The 17,141-nt window shown below is 33.6% G+C and overlaps 1 protein-coding gene across 1 annotated transcript; it reads left to right on the top strand.

Annotated features, from left to right (window-relative positions):
• Nucleotides 1-3,380: 3,380 nt before the first annotated feature.
• On the top strand, nt 3,381-10,778 carry mRpS34 (mitochondrial ribosomal protein S34). The gene is made up of 3 exons (XM_089633854.1): nt 3,381-3,650; nt 7,815-8,057; nt 10,166-10,778. The coding sequence occupies exons 1-3, from the start codon at nt 3,474-3,476 to the stop codon at nt 10,310-10,312; spliced, it is 567 nt and encodes a 188-aa protein (XP_089489980.1). The 5' UTR covers nt 3,381-3,473; the 3' UTR covers nt 10,313-10,778.
• Nucleotides 10,779-17,141: the final 6,363 nt, after the last annotated feature.

The raw sequence follows: 17,141 nt of genomic DNA on the forward strand, positions 1-17,141 counted from the left end.
TTACAACCTGTTTTTCTTACCCACCTCCTTACACCGTAACACCCTTTCAACAACACTTCAATCTTCATGAGGAAACAACCAAAACGATTGGAATCACACAACAGAGGATATCTTGATCATGTCTACCAAAAGACATGAATAATTCAGATCTCATTGATCTCAATACATTATAATAAAGTATATACACCAACCACTGTAAGATTACCGATAGACCTTATTATTCAATCACTGGGTAGACAGACCCCTTAGGACCACTGCTACTGTTTATCTAGTACTGGATGTACGTCAGATGTAGTTCTGGATTTCACCAGCACAAAGTTTTATTAGTTCATAATATATTTATAAAAAAAAACAATCGAGATGGCTTGGTCACATATATTAAACATGCCAGAAGAAGAATTCCACTGAAAATTTTGAGTGCGATTCCAGTGAGAAATTATCTAATGGGCTGACCCAGGCAAAGTTTGGAGAAGCAACTTCAAAGGCGACGAAGCTGGGCCTACTATGGACAGTGACCGTTGAAGTAGCGTGGACAGGGATGGCTAAACGCCTTGTCGAGGCGATTGGTCTCCCACCTAAATAGGAAACGGGGAAGAAAATGAAAGAGAAAGAAAACATCATAAAATAAAACAAAAAACATCTATTTCGCCAATCAGTCTTTTTCATAGTTAGTTATTCTTCTAAATCTTCTCCCCTTTAAAAATAGTTTGCCACTAAGTAAAAAAAAACTCTTATTATTGGTACCAGGAAAATGAAGAAACCAATAAAAAAAATCTATAGGCAATTTACGCAATATTATAAATGTGGAACCGAGAGCATGTGCACAGAAAATCAAAATTCTGTGTCAACTTGATAATATGTGTCTATCAATGATACTCTCTATTTTTTGCAAATATGTGGTTTAGCATGAACGGTCAAAAGATGGCAGTAATTTAATCACTAAAATCAAACACCGCAAAATAAAATGGTTCTTTCAGATAAGTTGGCCGAGTTTCTACTTATAATAAATGGATCATTGATCTATAGTAATTTTGACAGTTTTATCGAGAGGATGGTGAAATATTCCTTAAGAATTAAATCATACATGGATAATTTAATACACTCAGGAAAAAAAATATTTATAGAAAATTTGGATAGCGGTACATCCCCAAATGCCCTTGTGAATAGATTTGTGAATAGGCTTGTGATATGTGAATAGATTTAAAAAAAATGAGCAGGTATGTATTGAAGGGTTTAGGGCAGTGGTCGGCAAACTTATTGGCCAAAGAGCCAAATATGTACATTACAACGATTCAGAAAAATTCTGAGAGCCAAATCTGTTTTTTTAATTTAGTAAACCTTTATTATAATTTTAGACTTTCATTAAATTACGGGTACACTGAATAAAACTTTATTTCACACTTAATAATTGATTCGTTGATAAACAATAATATGAAAGTAAATTTAAATCATGACAATGACTGACAAACACTTAATGCGAACAATGTCCTTGCATCTCCTTGGAAAGTTTCAGTAAGTCAGGTTTATATGTAGTTGTTTTTAATTTTAGGCATGATTCCAGGTTCTCACGCAAAATCCGAAAATAAGGTAACGGTTTTACAGCGCAGTTCATTGTGAGACTTTTCTGAGCGGCGGCCTGAAGGCGGCTCCGAAGTATAAGTGTGCGGGGCTCTATTCTCTCGGCGCGATGCGCTTGCCCGGGCCCGTGGATATTTGGACCAGAACCGCACTCAAGGAGCCGAAGAGCCACATGCGGCTACGGAGCCGCATTTTGCCGACCACTGGTTTAGGGGGTTCAAACCCCCCATCGTACCCAGTATTGCTTAGGAAAAAAAGATAATAGTATTTGTAGATTATGGTCCAGGAAAATACAATCTTATTATTTGCACCTTAATCAATGTGATTTAAAAAAAATTCTAATAAATTCCCTCCCCCTTTATCCCTAGCCGAACCCCCCAAAGTGAACGCCATAACTACTCCCTTGACAACGAGTAACATTTAAGTAATGAACATAATAATAATATTATATAATCTTACAGATTTTTATTTCAACCACCGCAAGATATTATTGTTAAATTAAATTAAATAAATGTTACTTATTATTTAAAACACTAAAATCTTCATTGGTTTATGTAGTGTTTGGTGTTTGCGCTCGGGTAGCTTCGGGTTCTACCGAAGATAACCGAACGCTACTACAGGCCTTGTATGACATCGTCGGCTGGCGCGAAGTCATTCTATCGCTAGACGGCCTTTAGGCTACTTGTTACTTGTATTGTCAGTATATTATATTACGATTAAAACAACCTCCGTATATCAGAATCTACGACTTTTAATAGAGATATTACCAGATCCCTATCCTCGATAGAATACTGGAGATTAAGGGCCCAGTATTCTATAACCTGTAAACATCAATACGTTACAGTTTATCTTTTAATTATGTGTCTCTTTATTCTGATCATGGCTGGCGGGGAGAAAATCCCAAGCGCTTAGAAGATGAAGCGACCCATCCCTTTTTTCTTATAAAGTGTGTTATTTAAAAAAGTAATTGAGTACCTAACTCTGTGACGAACAGTAAAATTCTGCTTTTTTTTAAGCTAATTGTTTTAAAACTGAAAAATATTAATGTTGTTTAATGACAACAAATTCTTCTTTTGTATGGTTGACCGGTCAGAGGGGGACATCTAGATCTGCGAATCATTCTAGGGCCTCAGGCGTCGCCATTTGAACCTCATCAATCCCGCCGGGGAATGAATGTCAGGCTGTCTATATGAGGTGGGGATTTCCCACGTTGGCCATTTGCCACTCAATTTTCCACCCATCTTCTGGGGTGAGAGGTAATCGGAAGAGCCTCTCTCCTTCCGCCCAGAAGAGCTTTCGGGACTTCAAGCGGCATGCCGGGTGTGAGACGACATCTTCGTGCAAAGGTATTGCGCTGTTTTGCAGCGCCTCCTTGTATTCCCTCAGTGTTGCAATTTCTCGCCTGATGTTTGGCAGGGTTATGTTTGCAAGTACGGCGAGCCAAGGGAGAGGAGTAGATTAGTAAATTGTATGTCTTACAACAAAATTATATTTTTTGTATTTTAAATAAAAAAATCTAGAAATTAATTCCCTAGCAAGAAGCAATGGTCAATTTCTCATTCGAATTTCCTGGAAGGCATATTATTGAATTAAAAGATTAACAACAAGTTTTTAAAGATAAGTGAACAGCGCAATCGTCTGCCATCTAATATTAAGTAAGCCTCATTTTTTGGTTTCAAATCGCCTGAACGCTTTCAGAATCATCAAAATAACAAAAAAATGTTACAACCTTCCCCGCGTTTGCTTCTTTTAGGTAGGTACCACAATAATCTTCTTTTAATTCTGCGCATGACAACACTTAGCATACTGTCAAAATTCTTCCCACTGCGACACTTTTAGGTTAACTTTTGTTTTAAAATTCAATACAATTTTGTGTTTGCTTTAAATATCGCGCAATGGTGATTATCAAGTTAATAGGAAGAACTACCGATTTCAAAGGAAATACGCTGTGGGAAATTCTTGGCAATTTGAAGAATTATGGCGTAGGGCGAATCGTTTCACGATCTATGTTTGAAAGATATTCAGAGCCTTCCTATATAAAAATTCTAAAAGTAGAGCCACAACCTAATGAGGTAAGTCTATTGGTGTGTTTTGCAACTGTACCCAAATACTGTTATAAAAACGCAGGAAATAAGAATGACATTATATTGTTATAGTAAAAATATACCGGTTTGAAAATTTTTATCTCGGTGATACTCTCTGATATTTCACATGCCAAGGATGGAGGCAAACACTGACACGAACGCATACATTGCATGCGTTTACATTTTGTATTTTTATGTTATCTCCTTGTGAATATTTTTCATAACAAAGATGTGTACAATGTACATAAAGCAAAGGAAAGTATTTTGTGTACCCGCTTGTAGTGTACCGATGTAGAATCTACACGAACCGTTCGGTATTTGTACACAAAACAACGAAAACATATATTATATATCGAAATACACACATTGGAAGACATGCGTAAAATAAACGACTTAATTTTTTTATTAAAAATTCTAAACTCTAAATTCGACTGTTGCGAACTTCTGGAACTCACAAACTTACGAATACCTACAATAACAACATGACAAAATACACTATTCCACTGCAACACACATAAGCGCAATTACAATACACACTATGGGAAACCAATACTTAGGTGATGTCGATATATTTAACACATTCTTTGCGGGAAACGAGAAAACTCGTCATACGCCTTTTTACAGTAAGACGCGGGAGACGAGTTTACTCGTTTTGTTGCGCAAAGCGGTAAGGAGCGGGAAACTTGTAAAAAAGGGGTTCTAAATGGGTGCGGGGTCATGTGTTTTCTATTGTCGGCGGTACCTGATCTATCTACTTGTCAATACAATGAGTTTGAAACAACAAAAAAATAAAATCGTTGTCGCGTATGTTCCACTCACAAACTACGCAGTGAAACGCGGTACATGTGCAAGTTTTGCAATGTGCCCCTGCATAAAGGAAAGTGTTTCGAACGCTATCACACATTGAAGCACTATTAACACACTTTGATCGGGTTATTTTATCGCCGGCAGACCGCTGAAAACGGGCGAAAATAAAGGTCCCGCGCGAATTTCTTTAATTTGTTTTAAATCGCTATATCTTCGAAAATAATGGAAATATTTTAATAAAATTTTCTACATACTTACTCAGCATACCCAAGCTATAAAATTTCTTGCCGAAAACCAAGTATTATTTCTAATGCAACTTAATAAATCGAAAACAAAGTCATTGTTGGGTCATTAGGGTTCAATTTTTTAAGTATAAACTAGGTTTCAATTTTATAAAATTACAAATTATTATATTTTCGCCAAGCCCAAATCATTATAAAAAAAAAAACAATTGCCACATCTCTAGTATCGTCAGAGTAACACATTATTACCCATTCAAATACCACGTGTGCAATTGCCCCTCGCACGGTACAGCGGACCAAAACCATCGGAACGTGCTAATAATATTAGTTATTTTTTAAAATGAAATTCAAAATAATCACTTAGCGTAGAATGCTTCTCGTATTGCTCACGTAATATTCTTTATTGTTTTTCACCATACACTATTAGGTTTAAGTTTCTAATCACCTTTATATAATCAGTTATAGTTCACGTCTAAAAATTGTTCATCTAATATTTCATTGTTCTTCCTCCATATCACTTTCTTCAGAATTACTGAACTGTAATGGCATCACTGACATTTTTCTCTTACAAGGAATTTCTTCACTTCCACTAGATTCTTCACTTTCACTATGGAATTCAGGCAAATAATTACTAGAACAGGCAGATAAATTATCTGCGACGATTTCGTCATCACTTTCGTAATTTTCAGAATCCATTTAGAAAGTTTTGATAAAGCAAATATAAATATTATCTCTTCGGAACACAACCGTAGGACAATTTTCTTTTTAAAAACTGGCATGCACTTGTAAATATTTATTATGGTCTGCCTAACTGTGTTTGCCGATACCTGCTTTGTTATATGGGCTCGACACTCTCCGCTCGCTCGCACCTAGGAGTTGAGTGGGTGCGGAACAGAGATAGAGAGATTTGTTTCAGGTTTCATGGTCATAAAAACCCTCATTCCAGGAATTGAATTATTAGAATAACAGAATATGTTATCTAATTTACTTATTTCGTTGATCTTCAAACGCAAGTTTCAGATGTTCATTAATATAGGTTATTTTAGTTGAAATATCCATGTACACAAAAGACTCCAAGATAAATACAAAAAAAGACTTGCATTGCAATTTGATAATTATGTACATATAGTTGGGACCTTTACAAAGAGATTGGTATATAATATTCATATAAAAACATCGGATAATTTCTTCTTTTCTGCCATTGAAATGAGGCGGGCGCAGAAGGTAGAAATACCCTTCCCGACGTTAAGCATCAATCGACCAAACGGGTAGAACTACCCTTCCTGATTAAAGTGTGTTAAGTTGTAGTTTTTTTTATATGTATTGAAAATTTCTAAATAATCTTGTAATTTTGTATGAATAAATTTCGATAAGTATGTTATTTCGATTGTGAAATACTATTTTTTCTATGATTCCCAAGAAAGTAGAAAGTTTTTGTTCATAAAAAAAGGAATTACACATACATTGCTAAGTAAATAAATAGAGACATCTTTTTAAAGTAAAACACTGAAAGTTTCATCGAAAAATATCAAATAGATCATAAGATATGAATATTTTGCGGAAAGTCTAATTTTGGCGCTAAAATTTAAAAAAACACCCGCGCTTCGCCCCCAATTTGGCGGTAAAATGCCCGACCATATAGTGTTAATATTAACTTTGCGAATTTTGTGGATCACGTAAAAGATTTATTTCAACACTATTCCTTAATGGAAGTTGTATTTTTGTAAACCAGTCAAATCACTGTATTTTTTAAATTACGTTCTTTTTATTTTTGTTTCTTGCATATATTATTTTTCAATGTAATTTTGTTTTTATTATTTCTTTCTCATGTTTCAAAATTGTCTGCCATCAAAAAATTGTACCACCTACATGTAAAAGCAATCTGGGCGTTAAATAAATAAATAAATGAATAAGAGAGAGATCATCACCACCATATATCTAAATAAGCATTATGCTTATTGAGTAATGAGTAAGATCAAGAAAGGGACGCTTAGATGGTTTGGGCATGTAGAGCGAATGAGCGAAGAAAGGAGTGTAAGGAGAATATACGATGCAAATGTGAATGGTAGCAGAAGTCGGGGACGCCCGAGGAAGACATGGCACGACCAAGTGAATCAGATACTTGAGTCGGGCCATGTCAAGAGTCAGAACAATAGAAGAGTATGTATGAGACAATGTATGAATGTGAATGAGGCAAGGAGTGTGTGCCAAGACCGAGTTGTTTGGCGGTCCGTCCTCTCTGCCTATCCCTGCGGGGAAGCGGCGTGATGGTTAGTTAGTTAGTTAGTTAGCATTATGCTTAATCACAGTAGGCTTACTCAAATAATGAAGAGGTGTGTTTGTTTGCCAATTTCTTGTGATTTTTAAGCTTAAAGTATTTGCCCTATTTCTTACAACTCTAAATATATATACATATAATATGAGAACACAAATGTAAAAATGCGATTTTTAAAATCCCTTCGTCACAAAAATGTTCAAAATGCTTTGCTTGGTTATTAAAGTTTCTTCATACAACTTTGGTTATATATAATTTGAGATTTTCAAGGCCAAAAGAATTGTAGTGATTTATTTTTGGGGTATTATGCCATGTTGCGCTACCTTCTTCTTTAGCCAATGTTTCAGACAGCATTAGTGTCCGTCATCGTGTTCTACAAAATTTTCTTTTTCTTTCAAAAAAAAGTTCTTTTCATCATGCTTACTGACCACTGTAATATTTTGTCATACAAGGTTTACATAATACAGGGTGTCCGGGGTAAAAAGCACTAATTTCGGGAGGTGATTCTACATGATGGCAGAAGTAAAAAATTCCAACTCTTTTCCCACACCAAAATATTTTTCCATAGAACAATATTTATTTTTCCCACAAACAATTCAACTTTTTTTATCTAAAAAATACCTTAAAACGTTGGAATTTCCAAAAAAGTTATTGATCTTTTCTACTTCTAAAATCATGTAGAATCACCCCCTAGTTAGTTGTGCACTTTATTCCAGGAGACCTTGTATATTATCTTAGTAGCGGTATGGAAACTTTTCACTACCTAATTAGGGATATAGTTGGAATTTTAATCCGTATGTTAATTATTTATTTTTCTTGCAATTTTAGGAAGGGCGCAAAGTAAAAGTACTCGTGGAGAAAACATTTAGAGGAAAGAAGCAACCGCTTGCAATAACAATGCTTGGCACCACTTACAAGGCTGACTACAGACTGATCCCCAAGGATGAGGAAGAAGCCTATTGCAGGACGACAGCGCCCGTCCACGAGAAGGTCATTCCCTCCAAAATGGAGTTCCCTCCGCTACTCAAACAGTTCGTACTGAGAGATTATGCCAAAAATGGCATCAAAAAGGTATTTCACCCCTACAATCTAATTAATATTCGTTATACCAGAATACTGTTTTTGAACAGTCAATACAATCATAAATGCCGCCCAACCTTTGGTACAATTTTTTTGTCTAATTATTGCCAAAGGCAAATATTTGGAAGAAAATTCACATTTAATCATTGCTTGGTTAAATAAAAACAGCAAGCGACACATACCTTTTGACAAGTAAATTAGAAAAAAAAAACACATTTTCAATCAAAATAGGCCCACGCAATGATGTTACAATAAAATATATATAGACGTGTTTGTTAGAATTTGCTCTGAGTTAATATCTATTAGCTGATATAGATCCTAGATGGCGCTAGTTTATCCCTTCTCTACCGCCAGTGAAAACTAGGTTATTTAACCTCTCAGAAAAGGACTTTTATTTACTTTGTGTTCCTTTGCGAACTGTCAAAACGCGAAAATTTTTGTGTTATTCACGAGTTTTGTTAAAAGCTTCATAACTCACGTTTTGGGAAACGTAGCCTCATTCTAAAAAATGTTTTGGAAAGATTATGAAATTCACTATCGTATTGTTTTGTTGTACGTAAATATTTGCGTTTCTAAATATACATTTTCTGAAAACGTCAAAAATATCTAAAAATCGCTGACCATTATTTCAAAGCTGTGAAAAATGTACTCTTTTCTGAGTATCATAAAGAAATAACACTTTATATATTGAAGAAATATAATTAAAAACTATTAGTCACCTCAAAATATTAACCGTCCAAACTAAAATATTTTTAATAAATTATTTAAAAACGCAATAAATTATGAACGAACAAGATGACAAATCCAATCGACTTAGATAATGCACCTCTAGATTCCATAGATATTCTTGAATGCAGACGCGTAGCGTTATTCATTATCGATACTCTGTTTTTTAAATCATGGCAATCCGTATACTAGTGATGGAAATAAATCGATTTTTGTAAAATCTCGCGCGTTTACGTGAAAAGACGTACTAATGTCTTGACCGCTATTGTCATATTTACGTCTTTTGACGTTCTAATGTTCCGAGTGGTTAAGGTCCAAATTTAATGATGGAACTCACTTCTCTTGGATATTTTCTAGCTAAAGAAACACAAAGTAATTATTGTATTCACTGTCCATTGGTGGAGTGATCTCTACAGAGTGTCGGTAGCAATATAAACTTTGGAAAAAACATAGCAATAAATCGGTGGAATTTCAACTTCTCCAAAGTGTTTTATTTTAAATGAGGAATCTACCCTTTTGTTCACAAGTCCTAACTTTTTAACAGTGTTGTAGAACTCTCAAAGTGGAAAACAAATGAAACGATAATTGTCATCTTTCGATTTCATAGTTTTAGTACTAAACTGTCATGCATCGTGTACTACCTCTAACTAATTTGCATAAAAAATACCACAATACCCTCGTGTGTGATGAGAAAATGTTTGCATTACACGGCAAACACTAGAAGAAGCCAAGAAATAACATTTAATTCGTAAGCAAATTATTTATTATTATAAAAAAATAATTATTTCAATTTCGACACACGAGTATAAGGATAACCTAGGACAGTAGGTCGCCGCATACAGCATTGCGTATTCGTTTTCGTGTAAGTGAGTAAGCATATCCTGTTCTCTCAGTCACACCTGTGATGTTGAATGTAGTATTCGACGCAACTTTTAAATATGAAAACCCAGCCCCGTCCTATCATTTATTTTGTTCATGCACATATTCTTTGATTGTCTATCTTTTTCATACCTTTACAACGTTTAAATTAAGAATTTACTGCAAACATAAGGGTGTTTGATGCTTACCACATTTCTTTTATTTTTCTGGTGCAATAACATGTCTGGATGTACTATAACATCGCTGGGTATATTTTACTGTATCAAATTTAATACATTTTGTTTTAATGTATGTTCAACTTCTTTCTCCTAATAAATCAGCAAATCACTCATGTTACTCCAGTAAATGCATAAATATTTCTTCTGTTTAGGAGAATTTAGCAGAGAAACCACCTGGTGGTTATTTGATGAAATTTATTTGAAATTTAACCACCATTTGTAAAATAGTTTGAATGGTAAATCCAGCAAATAATCAGACTATTTTTCTCTTTTCAGGATCCATCTGAGTTGTTTTTGAGTGTCTACCTCAAGAAAAGCCCAAATAAGGCTTACAAAATGGCTGACGAAAATTGTACCCAAGTCTTGCCTATTGGACTTGGTACAGAATTCGAACAATATCTTTACCCTGAACAGAAAGTCTAGTTTTCTTTGTCAAAGTGTGATAACTTATTAGTTTAATAAATATTTTAGTGTTTTCGAATTCGCATTCTTTTACCTCTTTGGAAACACTTATAATATACACAATACAGGGTTTCCGGGGGTAAAGTGCACAAACTTAGGGAGGTGATTCTACACATGAAGGTAGAAGTAAAAAAGTTTAATAACTTTTTTCGAAATTCCATTGTTTTTTTCCCATACAAAAATATTTTTCCAAATAACAATATTATTTTTTACATATAAACAATTCAACTTTTGTACATGAAAACTACCTTAAAACATTGAAATTTCGAAAAAAGATATTTATGTATTTTACTTGTACTATCATGTAGAATCACCTTTAATTTGAATCACTCTTTACCCCGGCCACCTGAATAGTATCTCGTATGTCGGTACTGCAGCGTCTACCCGATTATACTACAGTCGATTCTATTTAACTGGGACACATCGGGCTCAAACATTTTGTCCCAAATAAGCGAAGTTTAAGGAAGGTATGTAAATGAAATAAAAATAGAAAGAAAGAAATATTTATTGAGCTTTTTTTTGTATGTATTATATTTATTTTAGTATATTAACTATAGGTAGTGTTAATATGAACAAAATAAAACAATCAAAGACAGGTATAAATAAAAAACAATTGCATGTAATAACAGTAACCTCAAAAATGAATTCTTATATGTACGGCAGTGTTCTTTTTTTTTGTTTATTGTATATTTTATTTAGTTATAAAATTTTACATCTTATACCTAATATATTATTTTCTAGGACTACTATAATATTATTTACTACTTACATACTAAAATTTGGACTTCACAACATTGAGACATAATCCATGAAAAACTGCAAGACTTTTAGCTTCCCGGGAGTTCATTGAACATTTTAAAACCTTTTAGTCTAAGATCCCTTAAAGAACGACCGTCACCGAGATGTTTATTTGATGAAACGTATTTTATATTTAATTTAATATGTCAATAAATATATTGCATATCGGTTGCCTAGCAAATTTTAGTCCAGGGTATGATTAATTAATAATTTAAAAAAAAAAAAATTTTAAACATTGCACCGGTTTGATTATTATAAAAATTCTAAACCAATCGAAAGTATGAAACCCATAGAATATGCAAACGTTAGGTTGCCTACTCTTTTCCGGTCATAACTCTCAGGTTGCCATGTATAAACAGGTAAATCGAAAAAGCATTTTGCACCGGTCTGGCAAGGTACCATCTAGTCTAGAGTGCACAGACTGCACGAGTCTATCGCTATCCTTTTCATTTTCAAGAACAAATAGCATGCGCACTCTCTTTGTTTTAATGGACGGACAGCTGCTATGCTTTGTCCTCTTCTATCGCATGGGATGGTTGGTTGGGACCTCTCAGTCGCACACGAGAATTCCCGGCTAGTTTTCAAAAAGTTTTAGTTTTCAAAATTCGACAACCGGAATTCGGGGCTGATTTTTAGCAGGCAACCTTATACCATCGTGTTCATAATGAAATAATCTTTAATTTCATATAATTTTTATTCAATAATCAGACCGGTGCAAAATGCTTTTTCGATTTACCTGTTTATACATGGCAACCTGAGAGTTGTGACCGGAAAAGAGTAAGCAACCTAACGTTTGCATATTCTATGGGTTTCATACTTTCGATTGGTATAGAATTTTTATAATAATCGAACCGGTGCAATGTTTAAAATTTTTTTTTTTTAAAATTATTAATTAATCATACCCTGGACTAAAATTTGCTAGGCAACCGATATGCAATATATTTATTGACATTAAATTAAATATAAAATACGTTTCATCAAATAAACATCTCGGTGACGGTCGTTCTTTAAGGGATCCTATACTATTTATAATAATATTGTTTTGTGTCCCTGATAAATTTGTTTTAGGAAACCTAAAATCGTTGCAGTTTCTCGTAGGATATAAATGAACTACTATTAATTCTAACATTCTTTGACAAATTGTCAGGTAAGAATTTATTTTTTAACTTATAAATAAACACTGAGATATTATAAACTAATCGTTGCCACACACTTAAAAGATTGAGTTGACGTTGCATTGTTTTTATCCTGGTGTACCTGCCACAACACAGTATTGACCTCATGCCCCTGTTCTGGATTATTTCCATTCTCTTAATTTGGGTTTTGTAACTCAGAAAGATTACACTTGTGCAGTAATTCAGATGGGATGCTACAGTGGTATTGTAGACCAATATCCTTGTTTTAATGTCTATTTTTCCCTTTATCCTACTTAAGAAATTAACCTTTTTCGCAATTTTTTTATTTAAAATTTCAAAGTTAGTGTTAAATTTTAACTTGTTATCGATTATGATTCCCAAGTATTTAATTTCTTTTACTTCTTCAATATTTTGATTGTTTGATTCTGTGAACTGATCAACTTTACGTTGACGAATGTCGGCAGACAGCGAACATCTGGCGTGGGCAAAGTCTGAACTCGGAACATCCGTAATTAGTATTAGTTTCCTTATTTGGTTTCCGTTCCTTGAGTATTGTCCTGAATAAACACCGGCTGTCCTCATAAACTGATGTACGAATTGAGTGGAATTGACTACATAATATATAAACGGACTGTAAATATCGAAACAGAGCCATCTATGTCATTTTGTTGCAAGTCTGATTATGAAAAAGGTTTATTTATTGGCTAATTTTAGTTGGTGTCTAAAGTTATATTATATTATATCAATCATAGATGGCACTAACGGTAAGAAACAACAGTTCATAGTTCATACCACTAGAAACAACAATTCATACCACAATAAACAAAAAAAATTCCGATATTATATTTCTGGAATAGCGATGAGTTTGAGTTTATCTCTGAATATTATTTAGAGTTTCTTATGGCTATTTCAAGCTTTAGGGCCCGATTCTCTGTAATGTACTCTTGAAAATAATTGTCTGGACTGCATCTTTGTTCCTCCATCTGACGGCTGAATGCTATATTGTCTTCAAACAACAGTATACAAAAATGCAGGCTATATTATGAAAATAATATTCTTGCTTCTATTCATTTTCCATCATATTATTATTGATGTCTTATACATATTAAGATGACACATGAATTGAAAAAATAGTTTCCACTTTTGTACGTCCAATTAGTCCGATTTGGCCTCCAACTCACCCAATGCTCTAACGATGACAAAATCCGGTCTATGCGCACTGCTCGCATTCTAATAGAGGAATATGTTTCAACAAGATATAAGTACGCCCCTCTAATTGTATAAATCTATGAATATTCCACACCAGTCTTTACCAGGGGCGCATCCATGAGGGAGGTTTATACACAACATAAAATTATATCTAATTCATATTATTTTTATATACTTTTGTACATGTGTAATAAAACACACAACCTGAAGTTGAAATATATTTTTTTAAATGAGAGAAATATCTAAACCTGCGCAACTGGTCTTTACTGTTTATAGTTTTGTCAAGTCCATTGTCCAGAAGTATTCTTGTTTAGTGGTACAAGATAATAAAATATGCACATAACACTTAGCCCGTCGTCCCACAGGTAGGTAAGCAATCGACATAAACCAAATGCTGTAAGACCTGTGCAGAAAAGTTCCACACTGAACTGCGCTGCAGATCATTACCTTTCTATAACGAACTTAATTTTCTGCGCAGGGTCTTACAGTCGGTTTACGTTGATTGCTTACCGAACCGTGGGATGACGGGCTAAGTTTTTCTTTTCATATATGGGCAGTGCTGGCGTTTTGTGATATTGATTGATTGAGTAAACATACTTGAGTAATAAGTATACTCATTTGCATGCACATATTTAATAATAATGTGTATTAACATACAGTAATTTAATTTTTTGATTGTAACAACCACTTCAGTAAGTACATTTACATGTAATACATATATATTAAGTCTTTCGAAGTTCGCAATATCACTGGATTAACAAAAGATAATAATAAAATCATGTATATATTTTATTAGATTTAAATTGTGCAATTAAGTCTGTGTAATGAGGTTGTCTCCAAATCTATTGTTTTGATGAAATATATTATATTTAAAGAGTTAATAACAACAGTTAAGTTAGTTTTTGAATATTTCCAAAACTGACCAAGTTATGAGCTTTCAAAGTGAGCATTTGTAAAATGTATGCAATTGTGTCCATTTAAATGGCAGTACTGCCGTGAATGTACTGTGTCACACACTTTTCGGCCTGTCGCAGTTATTAACCCTTTTAAAGGCGTCTTTGGTCTGTCCTCACCATGCTCTAATTATTATTAGAGCCATTTTATTATTAGATTCATTTAACCAACACCTCTGCCATAGGTCACTCCAAGTGGTTCGCTATGTTTGGTGATTTAGCAGGGGTGCCCGGGTTCAACGGGTGAGGTGTGTTGATGATGCGCTTGCCTGCTCCAGCTGCGTGGCGTGCCACATTAGAAGACGCTAGTTTGGAGAGACCCTTCGACCTCTCCAACTGGTCTCTCGACCCATCGCCTTGCGCCGCAGTGGGAGGGATATACTCATTCGTCGGTCATTCCTGGACACACTGATCCTTAGATTCCTCCCCACCCCTCGTACCTTTTTTTTTCTCAGAACTTCCCTCATTTATTTATTTATTTTTTTAAAATTTTATTTATTTATTTAACGCCCAGAGGGCTTTTACATGGTTGGTAGTATAATTTTAATTTGACAAATACTTTGAAACATAAAAAATAAGAATAAAATTACATTTGATAAAAGCTATGAAACAAGTCATACAGACACAAGAAACAAAAACAGAAAACTACAGCTATTTGTAGGTTTACATGATGTGTTTAGGAGTATTGTTGAAATAAATGTTTTAAATGATCCACAAAACTTGCCAAGTTGGTATTGAATATGCCAACATCACCCAAGTAATGATTTCCCATGGTGTGAAGTCGTTGTATCGGAGAGTGGGCAATGTAGTTACGCTTATGTGTGCTGCTGTAGAATATTGTATTTTGTCGTGTTGTTACTGTGGGTGTATGTATGTTTATAAGTTGCAGGAGTTCACAACAGTCGAATTTAGAGTTAAGTATTTTGAATAAGAACGTTAAATCGTTTATTTTACGTCTATCTTCTAATGTATGTATTTTTAGAGTATTTAATAAGAAATTGTATTTTAAGTCTTCGACAGGGATATTTAATTTAAAATTTATAAAACGTAGAAATTTTTTTTGTATTCGCTTAATGTTGTTAATGTGAATTTTGTAAGATGGAGACCAAACTACTGAGTTATATTCAATTGGACTTCTTACTAGAGATACGTATAATAGTTTAATGGCTTGTAAAGAATTAAGAAATAAGAAACATTTAAGAAAGCAGAAGACACACTAAACAGGATTAAAAAATGGCTAGACTATTATTCACTTACACTAAATACTAATAAAACCAAATTCATCACTTTCAAAATAAAAAATACAAAAAACTCTGAAGAAAACCATAACTTGAAAATTCATAGCCCGCATCACTTAAATGAGCATTGTAATTGTCCCTCATTAGAAAATGTTGACCATATAACGTATCTAGGTCTAAAAATAGATGGGAATTTAAAATGGACCAATCACATTAGCTATTTAGATAATAAAATTAAAAAACTTAGTTATTTTTTCAAAACTATCAGGAATGTGCTCATTAAAAAAGACTTAATCAAAATCTACATGGCTCTCTGCCAATCACTGTTAGAATACGGTATTATCGGATGGGGCAGTGCAAATAAAAACATACTAAATCCACTTATCAAATCTCAAAAAGCCATAATGAAAATTATACTGAAAGTTCCTGTAAGAACTAGCACTAACGAAATCTTCACCAATCTTAACATCATGTCTATTAAACAACTATATTCTAAAACTATACTCATTTACATTCATAAACACAAAACACAAGAAATAACAACAAACACGTACAATAGAAACACTAGATCTCATGATCAAAAACTTATCCAACAAATAATTACAAATACAACTTTTGGGCAAAAAAGCTTCTTATATCACAGTATTAAACTCTACAACAAAATACCACTCACACTCAAAAACCTCAACACTTTAACATTTAAATCTGAAATAAAAAGCTGGATACTTAACATAGGAAGATCTGAAATAGAAAATTTACTGAAATCAAACACAGACTAAAACAGAATCAACTGAACTATACCAAAAAACAGTACCTTACTTATTTTAAAATTACTTAAAAAATATATATATACTACATTATACTTTGTTGTAATATTAATTTCTTATAATTAAATTATAATATGTAAATGACATCCTCAGCACGGGAGATCCCAGTGAGGATATCATTATATCTATGTGTTAATAAGAAAAGAAGACAATAAATCATTTATTATTATTATTATTATTATTATTATTATTAAAGTTTTTAGTTGTTCTTAATACGAAGCCTAGTGTTTTCATACCTTTGTTCACAATTTGATGGATATGATTGGTGAAACTTAGTTTTTCGTCCAAAATAATTCCAAGATCTCTCATTTCCGTTACTCTTTCTAAAGCTATGTTATTGATGGAATATTCGAATAAAACAGGATTTTTGTTTCTGAAGAAAGTCAAGGTTTTGCACTACATTTGAAAATAAATTATTTTGAACGCACCAATCTGTAAACTTACTAATATTTGACTGTAGTATATGGCAATGATTTATATCAGTTATTTTCTTGTATAGTTTGATGTCATCTGCAAAGAGCAATACCTCGACATCGTTGAAACAATTGGTTATATCATTGATGAAAATGAGGAACAAAACCGGGCCAAGGTGACTACCTTGCGGTAGGCCACTGGTAGCCCGGAAAGCT

Source organism: Hesperophylax consimilis, chromosome 7 (genome assembly GCF_061612785.1).
Source record: "Hesperophylax consimilis isolate HC1 chromosome 7, BYU_Hcon_1.0, whole genome shotgun sequence".
In the NCBI taxonomy this organism is placed as follows: Eukaryota; Metazoa; Arthropoda; class Insecta; order Trichoptera; family Limnephilidae; genus Hesperophylax; species Hesperophylax consimilis.

Coding starts and splice junctions, on each gene's coding strand:
- mRpS34 (XM_089633854.1), top strand. CDS start 3,474: ATGGTGATTATCAAGTTAATAGGAAGAACTACCGATTTCAAAGGAAAT. Junction 3,651..7,814: donor TAGAGCCACAACCTAATGAG/GTAAGTCTATTG, acceptor TTGCAATTTTAG/GAAGGGCGCAAAGTAAAAGT. Junction 8,058..10,165: donor CCAAAAATGGCATCAAAAAG/GTATTTCACCCC, acceptor TTCTCTTTTCAG/GATCCATCTGAGTTGTTTTT.